At 43.4% G+C, this 16,927-nt stretch overlaps 1 protein-coding gene across 1 annotated transcript in view; it reads left to right on the forward strand.

Annotated features, from left to right (window-relative positions):
• Positions 1–862: 862 nt before the first annotated feature.
• The window catches only part of PID1 (phosphotyrosine interaction domain containing 1), a 467,977-nt gene continuing 451,912 nt past the window's right edge, over positions 863–16,927 (forward strand). Inside the window, exon 1 of the mRNA XM_069618307.1 lies at positions 863–1,203. Within this exon, the coding sequence (XP_069474408.1) occupies positions 1,174–1,203 (30 nt within the window). The 5' untranslated portion in view covers positions 863–1,173. The remainder of the gene's footprint in view (positions 1,204–16,927) is intronic.

The raw sequence follows: 16,927 nt of genomic DNA on the forward strand, positions 1-16,927 counted from the left end.
GGCTCCCTGGTGCTTGTGTTCGCGTGCGTTTAATGGACGAAAACTCAGGTAAGGTCCATAGGAAAGTTTTCTAAAATCGAGCCACTTAGGCTTAAAAAAACATGGCCGACCCGTAGGGGCAATACAATTTTTTACTAGACCATGCCTTTAATAAAGCCAACAGAGGCTTGTATTTAATAAACATGCTTTATTTGTTCCTACTGTAGGTATTGAGCTCACATGCCCATGCAGTATCATGATTTGTCTAGTGTTACAATCGCATGTCCACGTTACTATCATTTGATAGGTTTTATCAGGATGTTTAACATACAATCCACATTTTCAGTTGAGAGCGACATTTTTGGAAAAATAGATTGTGGCAGCAATAAGAGCTTTAGTGGCAGCAAGATCTAGGCGAGTGGCACATTTATTTAGACAATGTACATAAATAATGGATACTTAAAATGAACCATTGTTTGTAATATTGTTCTATTACTTGACTACCTATTCATTTTAAGTATAAATCAATAAAACGGTATATAAATTGAAGCGTAGTGATTTTGGAGAGGGAGTGCCGTTCGGGCTTGCAGTTGAGAGGCAACGTGGTGAGGGCACGTATTCCGGTGTTTCACCCTGGGCGCGATATTGTCTAGATTCCAAGCACTGCCCGGAAATAAGAGGGTCCGACATCAGCTTCTCTCCCTAGGTGTGTAAAAGGTACCCTTGGACATCTGTCTGGTGTCCCGCCTTTCCCTTTCAAACGTAGGCCACCGTCACTTCCGACGCCTTCCTTGCAGGCACGGCGGCTCTACAGCAAGGACCAATGGGAAGGCTAGCTCGTTCGTCCAATGGCAGGCGGTGCTTCTGAGGGCAAAAATCACAGCCGACCTATTTCTTTTTTTTTCTTCTACTGAATCAGTCTTATTTTGACCAGCGGTTGTGCTTGCTTTCACCTGGTAGCTTTGGTGGGCGACTGTAGCAGGCGGGGCTCGTTTTCTCCTTCACTGCAGCCCGAGGAGAAGCCCTGCTCTGTGTTCTGGAGGCTGGGGAGCAGCATTCTGCTACCAGTTGCTCTGCTTCTCCCTCCCCCTTGCCACCGCGCGGGGACAGAGTGCATCCTCCAGGGCACCGGCAGATGTGAGCCCGAGTCTACACAGCAGCATCCAGCAGCCCGAGCCGGGAGGAGAGCCTGCGATGTGGCAGCCGGCGTCCGAGAGACTGCAGGTAAGGGCGCAGGAAATCATGCATATGCATTAGACTGGGGCAGGAGAGTTGCACGCTCCAAGGTAGTCCCTGTTCTGGGGTGTGTAGGGGGGGGAACAGGACGGCACACTACATGTGGGGCTAAGGGCAGGAGCTGCACTCTGAATGGCAGAAACTGCACTCTGCATGGGGCCATAACGGCAGAAAAAGCTTTCTGCACGGGGCTTTACAGACCGGAGCAGCACACCGAATGGGCACCCTAATGGTATTTGTTGCACACCGCAAGGGTCCCAACCGCACTGGTGCCCGCTACATCGGCATCTTATGGGATGGGGCCTCTCTAAGGGGCAGTCGAGACAGAAACCCCGTACTGCATGGAAAAGGGACAGGTTTTGGGCACTCTCCATAACGACACAGGACCAATTCGCACAGCAAGGACCCACAGTGGCACGTGTGGCATGCTCACACACAGCAAGAAGCCGCTGGGGCAGTAACTGCACACCTAAAGGCGGTTTAGGGGTGAGTGCTGAAAAGTGCATGCAGGCTGCACGCTATGCGAACACACTCGCGCTGAGGGTCTTCTGTTATTTGCCTAAGTTGAGAAATGCTTGTCTGGCAGGCCTGCTTGACACGTACCGAGCTCTCCCAGTTGCATTTTCTGCAGGGCGGGGGGGCTCTTTTTTTTTTTTTTTTTTTGCCCGTTGCTTTTCGGTTGCTGAAATGTTCTCCAGATGGTCAGACGGACGAATTGCCAGATGTTTCACGCAGCCCCGCAGACTAACTCTTGGCAGAGTCGGCATAGCTTTAAATCTCTTTATAAACTTTGAAGAACCTTCTCAAGTGGCGAATTAAAAATCTGTTTAAGACGTTCCAGATCAGACGGTATAACTTAAAGCAGTCTAGGTGTAACATTTAAGACTGATGCAAAGTGGGCGTTCCTCTCTGTACTTGCACAAATCGCTTCCACTCACAATTGAAGTCTGTACGCTTAGAACCTTGATAGGCCCCTTAATTCATTGCATAAACAATCGCACTCGATTCAAGCGGGTTTTCCTCAGTTCAAAGCGTCCTATTAACTCTTGAGTCGTTTCCAGACCTCATAACTGCTCCAGCCCCTCTCACATTTATAATCTAGAAAACCATAGAATTACAGAATGCTTCGCTCTAATTTACATTACCATACATATTGTGGCACACTATATACTTATTTAATACTACCATATATACTGTAGTAAATGTACGATGGATTTCACTTTATACATGAACATCTCGCTTGCACTATATATACCTAGCATGCTGTAGTGTTAGTACAGTACTGCATTAACTGGTGCGCACATGTGGCCTCTGTATAATATTGCATGCATTCGTATACATATGTTTCTGCAATGATGGCCAATAGACGCTTGGAGCAGCATGATATTTTCATGGCCATGTCATTTCAAAGGTGATCCTATTAGTCAAAGACTAGATCACTGTATAAGCACAAGAGGTATGAACAAGAATGATGGCAGAAGATAAACTATTACAGAAATATGGTTTCAGGTAATAAATGATCCAGTGATTTATATTGTGCTTCATACAAATCGATTTTCATGCTCTGTAATAATTGTCACTTGTATTACTCTCTTGTACTCAATTTATCAATCTCGGGAGGATGGATGGCTGAGTCGGGCCCGACCAAGTTTGTGAATGGCCCTGTACTCCGTGCTCCAGCTAAGATTTTGAGGTGGGAGTATTTTACTCCCCATTTTTAAACTTTGAGAGTAAATGTGATTTCAAGAGAGTAAGAGTTTTCTCCTTTGCAAGAGAAAATATATGCGACATCCAAAAACTGTATGGAAATTATTACCATGCGGTAGCTGTCTGCAATGTGACAGAATACACCTTTCATTGTTTCCCTAATGTCTGGCCATTTGATCTCTCAAAACACAAAAACCTTGCCAATTATAGTTAAGCAAACCTGAATTGTTTTGTATGTTTTGAGGTTCGATAGGAGCAGTGTCTTTTTGATGTTTAATGAAAGTCCTAATTTCTTGAAACTATTACTACCTAGTAGTATGCCAGTGTTATTACAAAACAGTGTAGAAAGGCAAGGACTCCATGCTAAATTCTAAACCTAATCTCATGGTCAAATTGTTATATATATTGCGCTTGTGGCAAAGTGCTGTACATAGAATGTATTTAACAATTATCACCACCCGTAGTTGGTATTCCTTTTATTGACCTCAAAAGGATGAAAGGCTGAGATGGCCTTGCCGGGATTCAAACCTGCCACCTACATATCGCAGCAACAAGCGCTCAACTGGCTGAACTATCTTATTGGCCAACATCCTTCAGAGGTCGGTAAACTGAGTATCGACTGAGGTATAATAATAACAGTGCATAGATGTTGGACGTACCATGCATGAAGCGCTACATAAAGTTAAATCCCTATCTGAATTATCACAGGGACTGGTTTTGCTGAGTTTCTATTTTAATTACAAATATGACTTTAATTTGTTTGTATTTTGAACAGCACTTGCAATTTCTGGAGAGTCGGGTTTTGGATGTTTTAATTGTAGTCTTGAAGATTTGAGAGGCTATAACACCTGTGATTAGTGTATTGACGATCACTCATCATTGAGCAAAGACTCTGCTGCCACTGACCATTTATAGTAATGTACCATATTAATTGCAAGGTTGAATGGATGTAAACTAGATCATGCATACTCATCATTTTACACACTGTTTTTATAATTAGAGTATAACTTATAAGTGTGAAGTGATCTGTGTCTGCATGATTATGCACACAGCACAGGAACATCTGAAAAATAAAATTGTGCAATACTGGTTTGCTTTCCGTGGGGGTGGGGGGGAAAGCATGATTTGTTACAAAAGATTGCAACTTAGATGTTCATCTTATTGATTATGCAATCCTAAAATGCTAGGAAAATAAATATGCACAGTGCTTCTGTTTACACAACAAGCTGAACGGAAAGAAACCATTCCTTTTATCGGTTTGTGATTTCTTTTTTGATCTGTTTCAGAGGGTTTTCTCCATGCCTTACAATTGCATCCGTGTAAAGGCAAATCAAAAAAAGAAGCATTCTCGTTTCTGTCAAGTAACTTGACCTTTGCACTGCCCTCTGCTCTAAACATGTGCATAAATGTATGCAGGAAAATAATAAAGCTGTTGTGTTTACAAGAAATAAAGCTGTTGTGTTTACATTCAGGCGCAAAAAGGCCTGGTACAACCCTTATCTGGAGGCCTGACTGTACTGTTTCCACTGGTCGAGTGATGCACACAAGCTGGATTACTACAATAAACACTGTATACATGCCACAGCGTGGAAACCATTAACTGAAAGAGTGAAGCAATGGTACAGTTGATTCAACATTGCCCACCCATACACTACAGAGTACATTGTGGTATTCCAGTGGCACAATTTATGCACTTTAATTTCTGTTAGAAATGATTGAAGTTTAGTTCTGAGTACTGTAGAACTCACATTTGAACAAATACTGCAGTGTGGAAATAAATTACTATGAACAATTGTTTAGTTCTGTAATATTCTACAGTCTCTCAGTATGTACTGCAGAATATTTTGCAGTGTACTAGATGTGCACTTCATGTACTACAGTGTTCTAGAAATGTCTGTGGTTTAGCTATGAATACTGTAGCAAACTTAGAGTAAATACCATTACCCATACAAACACTGCAGTATACAAACTACAGTATTTATTCCACAACATTGTTTAATTATATCGTGTAATACACTATAATGCAAACAAGGTTGCTGCCATGTAAGTCCCAGTTTTAAAACAAAAATCACAATTTCGTGTTGTGTTACCTTATTTTACTAATTGAGAGGCTTCTGCTATGATGGTAAATGTATTGGCCTTCGAAGTCCCAAATACCTTTCATCAGATAATGCAGAAGTAAGGGGGCGGGGACATGTTCTGAGAGTTTTAGCAAGGCTGGCATGCGTGTAATCCAGTGCTGTGATCACATTATCAAAGAGTTGTAAATCTATTCCACAGAACTGTTCTCCTGCAAAGCAGTTAGACACAGTAGCTGCTTAATGAGATCCTTCTATATGCACGATTAAAGCTGTCCAGTTTTTTGTGCTTTCTAAAATGGAGGCCTAGTGAAATTGACATTTTTATTTTTCTGTTCATGGCAAAAATGTCTTGAAGTTCGGAGTTTAAAAAAAAAAATGAAGTTGAAGGCCTTTTTTTTAGTTTGCATTTTACAGAGACAAATGGACTGTGGGGAAAACTCTACACCAAAAATGAAGGTTTTCAAATCCTAATTGCCTTTTCGGTGACCCTAATTCTGTCTGACCATAGTGGTTGTACCACTTAATGCTTTTACAGAAAGGTATTTATTGCTGCGAATGGTGGCTGGTGTTTCTTTGTGGTATGGCCAAACACTCTGCAAATTCTTTGTCTTGGCAAGAAGGACAATTACTAGCACCCACATGAAATCGAAAGGTAAATTAAGAGTGTTCACATGATATGTTGTCTGATGGGTTAGTTCAGGGCTGAAAATCAGCCGTTGGCTAGTGATAATTGATCCTTGGTGACTGAGAAATGGTGTGCTCCGTGGAATTGAAGTGGCAAGTGACTTTATATGTCTGGCTAGTAGCTTGCAACTTTACAGACCACTCAGAAGGGACACTTGACCCAATTGTCTTGACTTCATCCTTAATCATCCCTTTCTATCCACACAGCCCAGTTTTGACATTCGATTGACTATACAACTCCCTTATTCATTCAATTCTCACATGCTTTAGCTCTGCCTGTCATCTGTTCAACTATCCTTTATGGAAAAAGTAGCAGTCCAAGCCACCATTGTATGAGTGCTGGGTTAATGCAATAGTGACAAAAGTACTAATGCTCTGCATGAGTACAGGGATGAGTAGTGGCTGCTGCATATTTGACCCCATATAGCTATCAAACCAGCAGTGATCCCAATTAAAGATGAAACGGACACAGCCCAAAAGGTATACCAAGGGCAGATTACTCCTCAGGAGGGGTGTGGCTGGTGACTGTAGCAACCTAAACAACTAAAGTACAAGGGCTCCAAAGACTGTCCAATGAAGGTTCTAGGCAAATATGGATAGACTTTTAATCAAATAATGAAATGCAATTGACTAATAAGACACATGAAAAACCCACCGCTGTAAAGAAATACAGAGAATGCAGATGAAGGGCACTCTGGGTAGATGAGAAGGGGTGTTCGGGCAATAGATTGGTGAAGTGTCACTGTTAAATGATATGTCTTTCAAGAAAAAAGGATGGGGGGTTTAAAAATTCAAGAAAAAAGGATGGGGGGGGGGTTTAAAAATTCAATTCACTATGATCTTTGAAAATGTACCACAGGGACAGGAGCTCTTCAAATACCTTTTTTGTCTTGTTCTTGCGGCTCAACCGCATCAACCAGGCTTCAAAGCACGTTCTGAGTCAGGGATGCAGCGTCTGCTTGTAGAACTGGGCTCCAGGGTCTAACACATGGTGTGGTTCACAAGCAGCAAAGCATGAAGAAGCTTGGGACAAGCAGGTGATGCCCAAGTTCGTCTAGATCATAAGCACTTTGATGCGTGAATCAGGACCAAGAGCTGTTCTTTGACTTCTGGGTTGGGGGGAAGGCCCATCCAGGCTCTCTTGGGACAAATGTAGTCCGTCATTTCTGCTATTGCACACCATATACAGGGAGTCATTCACCGCCAGTGAACAGGAGCCTGGTTTCAGGGCAGCCTTGTTCCGCAGTAGTTCGCCCCCACTTTTGCATTAGGACGGTTGGGGGATTGAGCTCTCCTCTGTCTTGGATGACTTCTTTCTTTACCTCACTAGTGGAGAATTTGCAATGGACTACCCTCTCAACAGAGGTCCAGTGTATCATTCTTCTCTTGGTGGTCAAAATATGAATCCAAGAACAAAGGGGTGCCACTCACCTTTTTTTATAGGCAACATGTCACAGGGAATTGGTCCAAAGCAAGCCTGCTGTAAGGCGTCCAATCCATGTTGTTGTTATAAGTGCCCTTTGCCTTTATAATATCAGACACAAATGACCTTGCCTGCATGAAATTGAGAGGATAGGAAAACCACGGGAGCCCTAACAAAAACCCAAGTTGGTGGTACATTTCCCTTGGCCTGCCTCTTCTCGCTGGCTTCTTTAACTCTGACACCTTTCCATGCCTGCTGACTTCAAAGGAACGTCTTTGGCACCCTCGTGTGAGGTGGGCTTTATCTCAGTGCTGCCTCTGAAGCGCTGTTTCCAGGAAGACCACTTGGGGATGGGGGTTGGGGGAGGAGTGGGGTTCCTATGCCCTGGCAGGGGGCGGGGGCGGGATGGTACAATTCCTGAATAAGAATCAAAGGGGCGGCATCCCAGGTATTGTTCCACGTAGCAGTTGTGGAGACAGTCGGAACAGACCCCAATACACAACTGTTTTGTCATAGCTGAATACTGGTCACACTGTTACGTTAGTGTAAAATCAAAATGATGTGGCTGTATTATTGTATTCCCGGAGCAGCCACCAGGCCATAACCAGGCATGGCTTGCATTCAAAGATGTATATGCCACCAGACTGCCTATGCCACCAGACTGCCTAAGGCATACACTTTAATTTAGATCAGAGGTGCAGAACATTAAAAGGTCACCTTTGCCTGCAGGAACTTTGGGTTCAGCAGCTGTAAGGGATGCACCTTTGACCTTTGAACCTGCCCTGTGCAACGGCAGGACTTTGCCGAGGGTCCATGTAAGGTGTCTTTGCAAAGGCACGTGCTTGCATTGTACATTTTGGCATGGAGCATTTTTGTAAAGGGGGCCGGGGGGTTGTTTATTCAGCAACAGTATAACCAGCATCATTTGACATTTACAGGGACCACTCACACACCATTGGAAAAAGGCTAGGGCTTTCACACCCTTGCAACTTCTCACCTCGAACATCTAGATAAAGCTTAATATCATTTAGAGATCAACAGCTATATTAGTGATCCCATAGAGATCATAATGCACATACCCTCAAATGACATCCCCTTCACATCCAAAGCTCGGCCTGTTATATAACTTCCCACCAGACATTAGTTACATTTTTGCTTCCAGATCTGATTTTTTGATTCCTCTTTCAATCTAGTGGAAGTGCATTCCAGCAACAATCTTCCCTTTAAAGACCACCATGCCATACTGATATCCACCGAAATTCAGGACAATACATGAGTTACATTTGCACAAGTCATTTATCTGAATGTATTTCCACTCTATTTCTTTCCCCTGCTTCTATGTTGATCCATGCCGGTCAATTGCATGCCCTTGGAAGTTCTATCCAGCAGTTGCAGCAATTTCATATCCCTACACATTCTCCAGGTAACAAATGCTCTTCTCGCCTCCCAAAGCACAGAAGGCATGCAACTATATTCTTGCTTGTCACCTTCTTGCCTTTAGGGGTTGCTTGACTGATATGGGATGGATAAATATCTCCCAAACGTGTGTACATTGTTCCCTCCGCCATGGAATGAAGGCTGAACCAGCTCTCGGAAGTGCCAATTGTGCTTGCCGCAGAGCACGTCAGCGTTTTGCTGGTGCAACTGGCTCCAAAACTGCCGATTCACTGGTAGATTAGATGTTTTCCAGCCTCGCCAATCTAAATCCATTGGAGAAATGATTGCTATTGCAGTGTTTTGAACACAAGTAACTGTTTTTGTGCTCGCTCTGATGACGAGTAACCATGGAATCATTGATGCTTCCCTGCAACTCAAAGTTGTTTTGTCCTGAAGAGACTGGTCCACTAGAATACCAGGGGACCACTACAGCCGAAACTCTAGTCGATATACTACAAGAACTTTGGTTCATCAAAAGTCCCTTTTTGTTTTGATGGGTGTTATCATATAACCTGACTATAGAGAATAAGTATAAGTGCAGGTTGAGTTTTAAGTGATAGGTGTGGATACACATCGAAGGGTGTGACACACCAGGTCCCCTAAGCGACCCAAATTGCTTAATTCTTAACTATTTCACAATCGTGGTTTTTATAAGAAGGATATGTGGAATGTGAGATGTGGAATGTGAGTTGTGAAAGTTGATATGATAGGAATGTTTTCAGGGTTATGCACGGGCACTTTGGATTATGCAGAGTACAGTGTTCTTTATGTTGCAAATGTTGGTTTCTGTACCCTTGTACTTTGTTACTATGAATTGTTGGTTCTTAATGAAAATTGTATGATGAATTGAGCAATAAACTACATTTGTATGTAAAAATGATAGATTCTTTTTGAATGCTACATGGTATCTAACTGTGTTGTTCCCTCATCCTTACTAACCAACGCAGGATTTCACGGGCAAGCTGAACTGACACAATGGATGATAACTATCGTTGTAGCTGGAGCCAAATTCCCCCACGTTCCTCCTAGGTGGTTCCCTGGCCCGAGAACCACATTAGAAAGCTACTAGAAAAAACAGCCGTTAGTTCCGACCTAAAAATACTTCTGACAAAACCTCCCTTATTTTGCCACCACAATGGTTGTACGTGGCCTGGCTCTCCTTTGCATCTGTCGTTGTAGTAAGATTCTGGTTCGTTTACCTAGCTGGATACCTCTGTTTATGGGCTCCTTGAAAAGTGTAGAGTCAAATGCAGGGTGAGCTAATCTGATCTTGTAACCCCCCCCTCAGCATCTCTTCCTTATCCTTGTGACCCCCGCCTCCTCCGGGTGAGGTTGCACCATTGTTTTGGAAGCCATAACCCCGTTTACATTCACCACCAAAAAAAGGCACAGCTGCCTGAGAATCTCATCCTGCTTGTCCCAAAGCCCCCACATTCATAGAAATGCCTCGCTCTCTGCTGCACACTCGTGAGAACTGGGTTGTTTCCGGTGAGCCCCTTGACCCTATACACATGTGTGAACCTTGCTGGGACTCTGATTCCAGAAGTAGCTGAAGAAAACCTCCTACAGCCAGCTTCGTAATGAAGCTTCTGCACTTCTGTTCTAGACCCCTGGTGGATGTTTGACCCTTTTTATTTGAACTACACTTCAAAGCCGTTTCCTGGTCCAATCACTGCTCCTGTGAACCACAAACCTATTGACTCGCTGTCTTGAAAAATGTCTCTGCAATGTTCTCCCTTTTAATATTTGTATTTCCTTGGTGCGCTCTAGTGTTCCATGCATGTAAATGGCGTTGGATTCTAAACTGGGTGTAGTGTTTTTTTATTTAACATGTAACGTGTGTGCTAGTAGAAGTGGCCACTTTTATAAACCTATTTGCCTGTTGCTTTCAGGAAATCTGACTTCTTTGTGATTGGTGTTGAACTTTGTTGATGAATGGTCGCCTGTGATTGGCCTTGTAGTTTGGAGACAACTGAACTGAACTGAAATAAAACATACAAGGTTTTACAACTGATGGCTCGACCATTTAGTGCTTTCCCAGTGCCATCTTTCCTACCATCTTGTGGGCAAACTGTGTATAATACACCCTTTTTACAGCATGGTACCATACAAACACACCTGGTTGGCCTCGCCTTGTTCAACTATCTTCGTTTTTATGGTCGTTCGCTAATGGCACTTGTGAAAAGTAAATCTTGATAATGATTGTTACACTTGCAGGGAAATGCCTATTCAAGGTGTGTTCTTACGAATTCGATGTTGAAAGAACAGCACTTGATTAGGGAAAAAATCTACCTTGCCCCCAATGGTTTTTCAGAGCAGTAAAATAAATACTTCTATCTTTTTGTAATACATACTGGGGACCCACTAAACCATGCAATTTCAAAGATGTATTTTTTACCTTTTAAATCTTTTTTAGATTGAACCGTAAAAATGACATTCCAATGTATTCATTGGCAAACCAGTGCCATTGCAATCCAACGCATAAGATGCAAAGTACACACTGCATACCATTTCATTTTAAAGGGGAAATCTAAAGCCATACACAATTACTAGACTTGGTTAAAATGTTGCGTAAAAGTACTGGCTTGCAGAGAACTGAATCCACATTGGGACAGTTGCCTCGCACATTAGAAATTCAGACTTGGGATCCCCTTTTCCCAAATTAAGAAAATAGGGGTACAAGCATTCCTTCCTTAGGTGTTGTGATTTGGGACAAAATAATCTGTGCAAAATGGTGTGAGGTTTTCATGAAATCAAACCCCATGTGGGTTTGGTGAGCCCCTTTCAGCCCGCTGTGAGCATTGCCTCTGGCATGAACCCCAGCTAGAGTTCAATATATAGGGAATGAAGAGTGGTGGGGGCAGGGGGGGATGGTGGAAGGGGAAACCACTGACAAATTTATTTTGACAGTCCGCCTTAAACGCTGACATTCCCATCTACTGTAACATCTATTAAGTAATCGGACCAAGTAAGTATAAGATAGAAATATATTAGCAACAACCAATGTAACAATTCAACACGGGCCCTGTAAAGCACTAGATATTGAGATGTATCTTCTTGTTCCCACAGCTTTGATATCAAGAACCACAATTTTACAAAATATATGAATAGACAATTAATGATTATCAGCAACAGGAATCCCTCTTGAAAAACCACCTGAAAAGATGGGGAAATGCGTGTCGAGGGAGAGGAAAAAAGTTTGTAAGGGAGAGCATTTTTTTAAAATAAAAAAACGGACATGATTTTCCTTTGTCATTGCCACATCTGCAGTTACTCTGTCAATTAATTGCAGGATCTGAAATGAGATGTTATGAGATGGTGAATAATACTTTTTGATTTGATCATACAACTGGATACATGTCAATGGGAAATAATTGCATGAGATAAAATTCAAATTTTGGAGCGCATCAAACGGAGTCCTTGTGATCATTCTTAAGTTTCTAATTTTGGCACTGGTCAGTCGCAGTGTCGCAAGCTCCAGGTGCAGCAAACATAAAAACAAAACAACCTTCTAGCAAATTATTCAAGAATCTAGGAAGCACGCCATAGTTGCTACAGACTGAAAACATTATTGAATACCATCTACTTTGGAGCCTGGCATCGCTGCCACCAGTGCTCTGGACCTTTTCCAATCTTCTTTAGCAGAGAAGTATAAACCCTCTTTCTTTCGATTTTTTTATTTATTTTCTTTTTGATGGGTTTATAATTCATTAAAGCCTAGTTTGCAGAGACCTCCGCTAACGTTTTAATAACATTCTCCTTTCTGTGAAAGCATTCTGCTTGTGCCACTGATTCCAGTGTCTTAGAGCAGGATCTAAAAGCATCTCTCGGTATCCGGTTGCACCTAATACTTTGACTGTAATTTGCTAGTAAGCAAGTGTCCAATCAGATCACAGGCAGGCACATAACTGCTGCTTTGAGGTTCTGAGAAACGCCAGTAAGGATTAGTCTATTCTACTATGGTTTACTGATTTGTGCTATGCTCATCAGCACACACTTTTTTTAATGCCCAAATGCAAAGTATAAACATGCCAAATGTTTCCCATTCTGCAATTCCTATCCAATGCAGTTTTAATGTGCACTGGTGTACCAGATAGATGCAAGGCAACCGTGGCAGTGCCACCAAGCAATTCTTCTCCCAAGGCAAGTCATAAATACCAGCTAACCTTCAAGCCGTTTCACCTACCCAAAACCTACCCAAAACCATGCTATCGCTGCTTCACTGGCTTCCAGTGAATTCTCGGATCCATTTTAAGGTTTTGTGTGTGACTCATGAGGCAATGCATAAGGCTGTGGCAGAATATTTGCCGGACCAAGGTGTCCTGATATCGGCTCACGAGGACCCTTTGATCTGCATCTTAAAAATTCCCCGTTATCAGAGAGCCCGCCTTGGGGGAGAGTGAGGGGGAGGCGCTCTTTCTCTTGTTTGGCTCCTTCCTGTGGAGCAATCTCCTTGGGCAGCTAAGGGAGACTTCTGATTACTCTTAGTTTCGTTGGGGCCTGAAAACGTATTTGTTCTAATGGCTCTTCTCTGGCTGCCTGTTGATTCTCTGCTCTTGGTGCCTTCATGTCCTCGGGCCTTTGTTTTGCGCTTTTATAAATACCTTAATCAAGCATACTTCTACATAGCACTGAAACGCACAAACTTCAAGCCAAACCTCATTCACAACCTCCAAGCACTGGGTCACCTCGCTGGCTCGTACTTGATACCAAACCTACTGTTGCCTATCACCTGCATTTGTTCGCAGCCAATACATTTCTCTCATGTTAATGAGGGTTGGGGTGGGGGGAGGCATAATTATATTAAATGGGGCCGGACCTGGCTGAGCTCTGCAGGTCTCGGTAAATTGGCAGCTGGCGGAGCGGAACGGTCCAAGAGATTAATCTGTAATCCACCCACTTCTATCCTTTTTGCTCTGGTTGGGAAAGAAAAAATTGAAACCACAGTTCAGTGCCAGACCTCCCCCCCCCCCTCCTCTCACAGAGGGCCATCAAGGAAGCAGATGGTCGTAGGCCGTGGTTTACATCGTCACCAACCAATCCTATGAACGGGAGTTTCCTGGCTCTAGCTGTACCTCTTAGGATGGCAGACATAGGTTATGGGTGGCTTTGTCTGGCGCATGGCTGTAAATCCGGGGTGTGGAGAATCCAGATGTGTCGTAATCTGGAGTAGATCCATGTGTTAGGATCTTTGCAATTATGGGTGGCTCAGCAATGGGTCCAACAGTGGTTTCTTCAACAACTGAGTTGGTTGCCTTTCTTTTTTTAAGAGACCCCCCCCCCTAGTTGATGAGGAGTCGATGATATGGTGTATACATCAAGTGCCCTGCCATATCTACTAAGAGGATGCCACCTATTTGGACCTACTGGGTCCTCTGTCCGATTTCACGCTTTTATTAACGCTTCAATATTTGCCGTTAAGGCAATTGGAAGGATGCAAGCCTACCATCTGAACGGTCTAGGCCTTTGGCAGAGAGATCCTGAGTATGAATGTCGGGCCCCATGCATGTCCTCCAGGCCTTTATTTATTTTGTTTCACGAATGGTGCGTTGGGTTTACAGTATGTTTTGCACTCCCCTCTATTGCTTCCTTTATTGGAGACATTTTATTAATGGAAGCACTCTATCCCTGTTCCAAGGTTCTATGGGTGCTATAGGGTGTTCGGTAAATTGAGATGAAATAGTTTCTTGCTGCGCTGCTGCAGTCCAGTCACCTTGGTTCTATTCCTCAACCGGCCTTCTTTTCCTCTTCTTGGATAGTATTTGACTGCTGGTTGGAAATTAGTTTATTCAGACTCTTCACACAGTGACTTGTATACCGTACCCACAAGCAGCTCTCGGCACAAACCAGTTGTGAGCAGTTCTGCAAAGGAGCTACTGAAAGGACACCCCAGATGCCCTGTGAATGTGGCCTCTGCCCGGGAACTGCATCCTGTTGCCACATGGCGGTAGTTGCTTTGGTAGCACCAGCTATCCACGCTTGGCACCTCCAGGCGAAGGAGACTATGCTGGCCTCCACTAGCTGCCGCCGTGGGTTTGCCAGGTGTCGCCACATGTGGCCTGAAACTCTTACCATTAAACTGCGTGCAACCAACCTTAACAACCGGTTACTTTGTCTCATTACTTAAGATTAGGAACAAAATGGAGTGAGACACGCATGACAAGGAGGGAGAATGCCCATTGGAACCATTCATGGAAATAAAAACAGCACTAGTTTAACACCACAAACCTGTTACTGTATGCAATCACTTATTCGTGCTCCACTGCCAATATGTAGCAAGTGCGGCAGTGGGGGTTGGGGGTGCGGTTGGGGTGTGGGGGAGGAGCATTTGAAGGTTTTCTGGAACCAGGAAACTGAAGGGGACCAGTGTTGATGGTAATTTTTGCTGTTTAGTCGGTAATAGACCTGGGGTGGAGCTGCACTCTCACCACTCGATCACCAAGAAGAGGTTTTAGTCGAGGGGGCAAGATGGATGGAGCAAGAGAAGAGAAGCCGGGTAAGATGGAGATAAAGACATGGTGATGGAGTAGAGATGGTAGCTATGGACAAATGGAAGGGAGATCGAGAGAGAGAGGAAAGACAGTGCAAAAAAAGTCTTGCCTTTATGCCACTCCTACGCACCCGAATCCCTGTCTCCATGACATGCACGCACCCCCAACACTCATATGATAGAATTGACCTGAACATTAATTGTGGTCCTCCTCACCACCTTATGTCCCATTTCTCTACTATTTAATTCGTTACACCTGTGCACTGGAGTCTGTACCACTCCCTCTCGTTTCCTTTTCCTGCATGCCCTTTTTATTACCACATCCCCTTGTCACCTCTTGCCTTTCTTTGCCACCTGGTGTCCCTTCTTTCCTTGTCAAATCTGTTTCTCACTCATTCCCTCCCATTAACCATGTTAAAAGTGCACTGCCACTTTCTGTCAATCTACAGTACCTGGTCGCCTAGCCAGTCCTGCTGTCCCGCCATTGTTGCTTGACCCAATGTACCAACCCGCTAGAGTTTGCCGTGCCCTATTCCTTTTGCCGTTTTGTGTGATGCGCCCTCTGTGCTGGCTTTTGGTTTAAGACGCTTACTTTTTAGGAATGAAGCTACTAGTCCGTATATATTTTTTTTTTTTAACAGGTTGTCTCCTAATAATATATACGAGGAGGATCTGCCTGTTTTGAACTTCATTTTGAGACACTTGCATGTTTTTGGGTCAATCTTAAAAATCAGACTGGATTGTACTGTTTGGTTGATAGTCGAACCCTCCCCTAGATGAATAAAACGTAAGTTTTCACGTTTCAACTAGTACTTGAGGGGCTGCTGCTTTAGAGCATACCCAGACGTGGTTTGAGGTGGGATGATTACATTCCTAAGTCGGTATAATGTGGTGAATCGGTTCCTGTTACCGCTTTAGTTTGGTTTCCAGACCAGCAGCAGATTTGCACATCGTTTTTACCCGTGGCCCTGGGACCATCAAGCAGATTTCCAGTTGTTTAATACCACAGGAAGGAGGTTATTGATCACATGTGAAATTTGGGAGTGCTTTGAAACTGACTTGTGGGTGAGTGCTTTCTTTTTTTAATTAATAAATATATATATATATATTAGTCCCATTACATGACGGTACTCTGCTGAAACTTAGCCTTTTTCCCTGTTGGTGCTCTTATTATATGCTCTGTACACCAAATGATGCTTGTTTTGTCTTTAAAAAAAAATAGTTTTAATGTTTGAAAAGTAACATTTTCTGTGATGCTGCTTTTCCGACACCTAACTCTCCCGGTTTTCTTTTGGAATGTCCCTTTGAGAGTGCGGCTGTGCGTGAGCACGGCACTGTATATGCTGATGCTGCTCCCAGAAAGAGGTTCACTGTGCGCCTCTGAAGTGCATCCCTTTGGCACTGAATGTATATCCAGTGGCTTAGCACTGGGCCGGTGAATTCATTCAGAAGGAAGCCAAGCTACCACAGACGGCTGCTTTCTTTTCTCATGCTCACAAACTAAACTTAAAACTCGACAATCCAAGTTAGCCCATTATCACTTGTGATTGCTGAAGGGTTAATTTCCCCATTCTTGTTATTTATTTTTTATTTTATTTCCTCCACCTCTCAGCGACTACTTTCCTTTTCCAATGCCCTAGTGATCTGCAGGGGGGGTGGTCGAGTGCCAACTCAATTTGCCTAGATCCGAGAACTCCAATACCAAAGGTTTGTGGAGCGGGTTTCATTTTTCGTAATGTATTTAAACGTTAATTAGCTTGGGCCGCATACATGTATCTTTGAAAGCTTCATAGCAAATCAGAAACATATAAATATTCTTAATGAGAGGGGAAAACAATTCTGTTCCACCTTCCAAGCCCCATATCTCACTCTTCCAACCCTTGCTAGGCC

The sequence above is a fragment of the Ambystoma mexicanum genome, chromosome 10 (genome assembly GCF_040938575.1).
Source record: "Ambystoma mexicanum isolate Mex_15411 chromosome 10, UKY_AmexF1_1, whole genome shotgun sequence".
In the NCBI taxonomy this organism is placed as follows: domain Eukaryota; kingdom Metazoa; phylum Chordata; class Amphibia; order Caudata; family Ambystomatidae; genus Ambystoma; species Ambystoma mexicanum.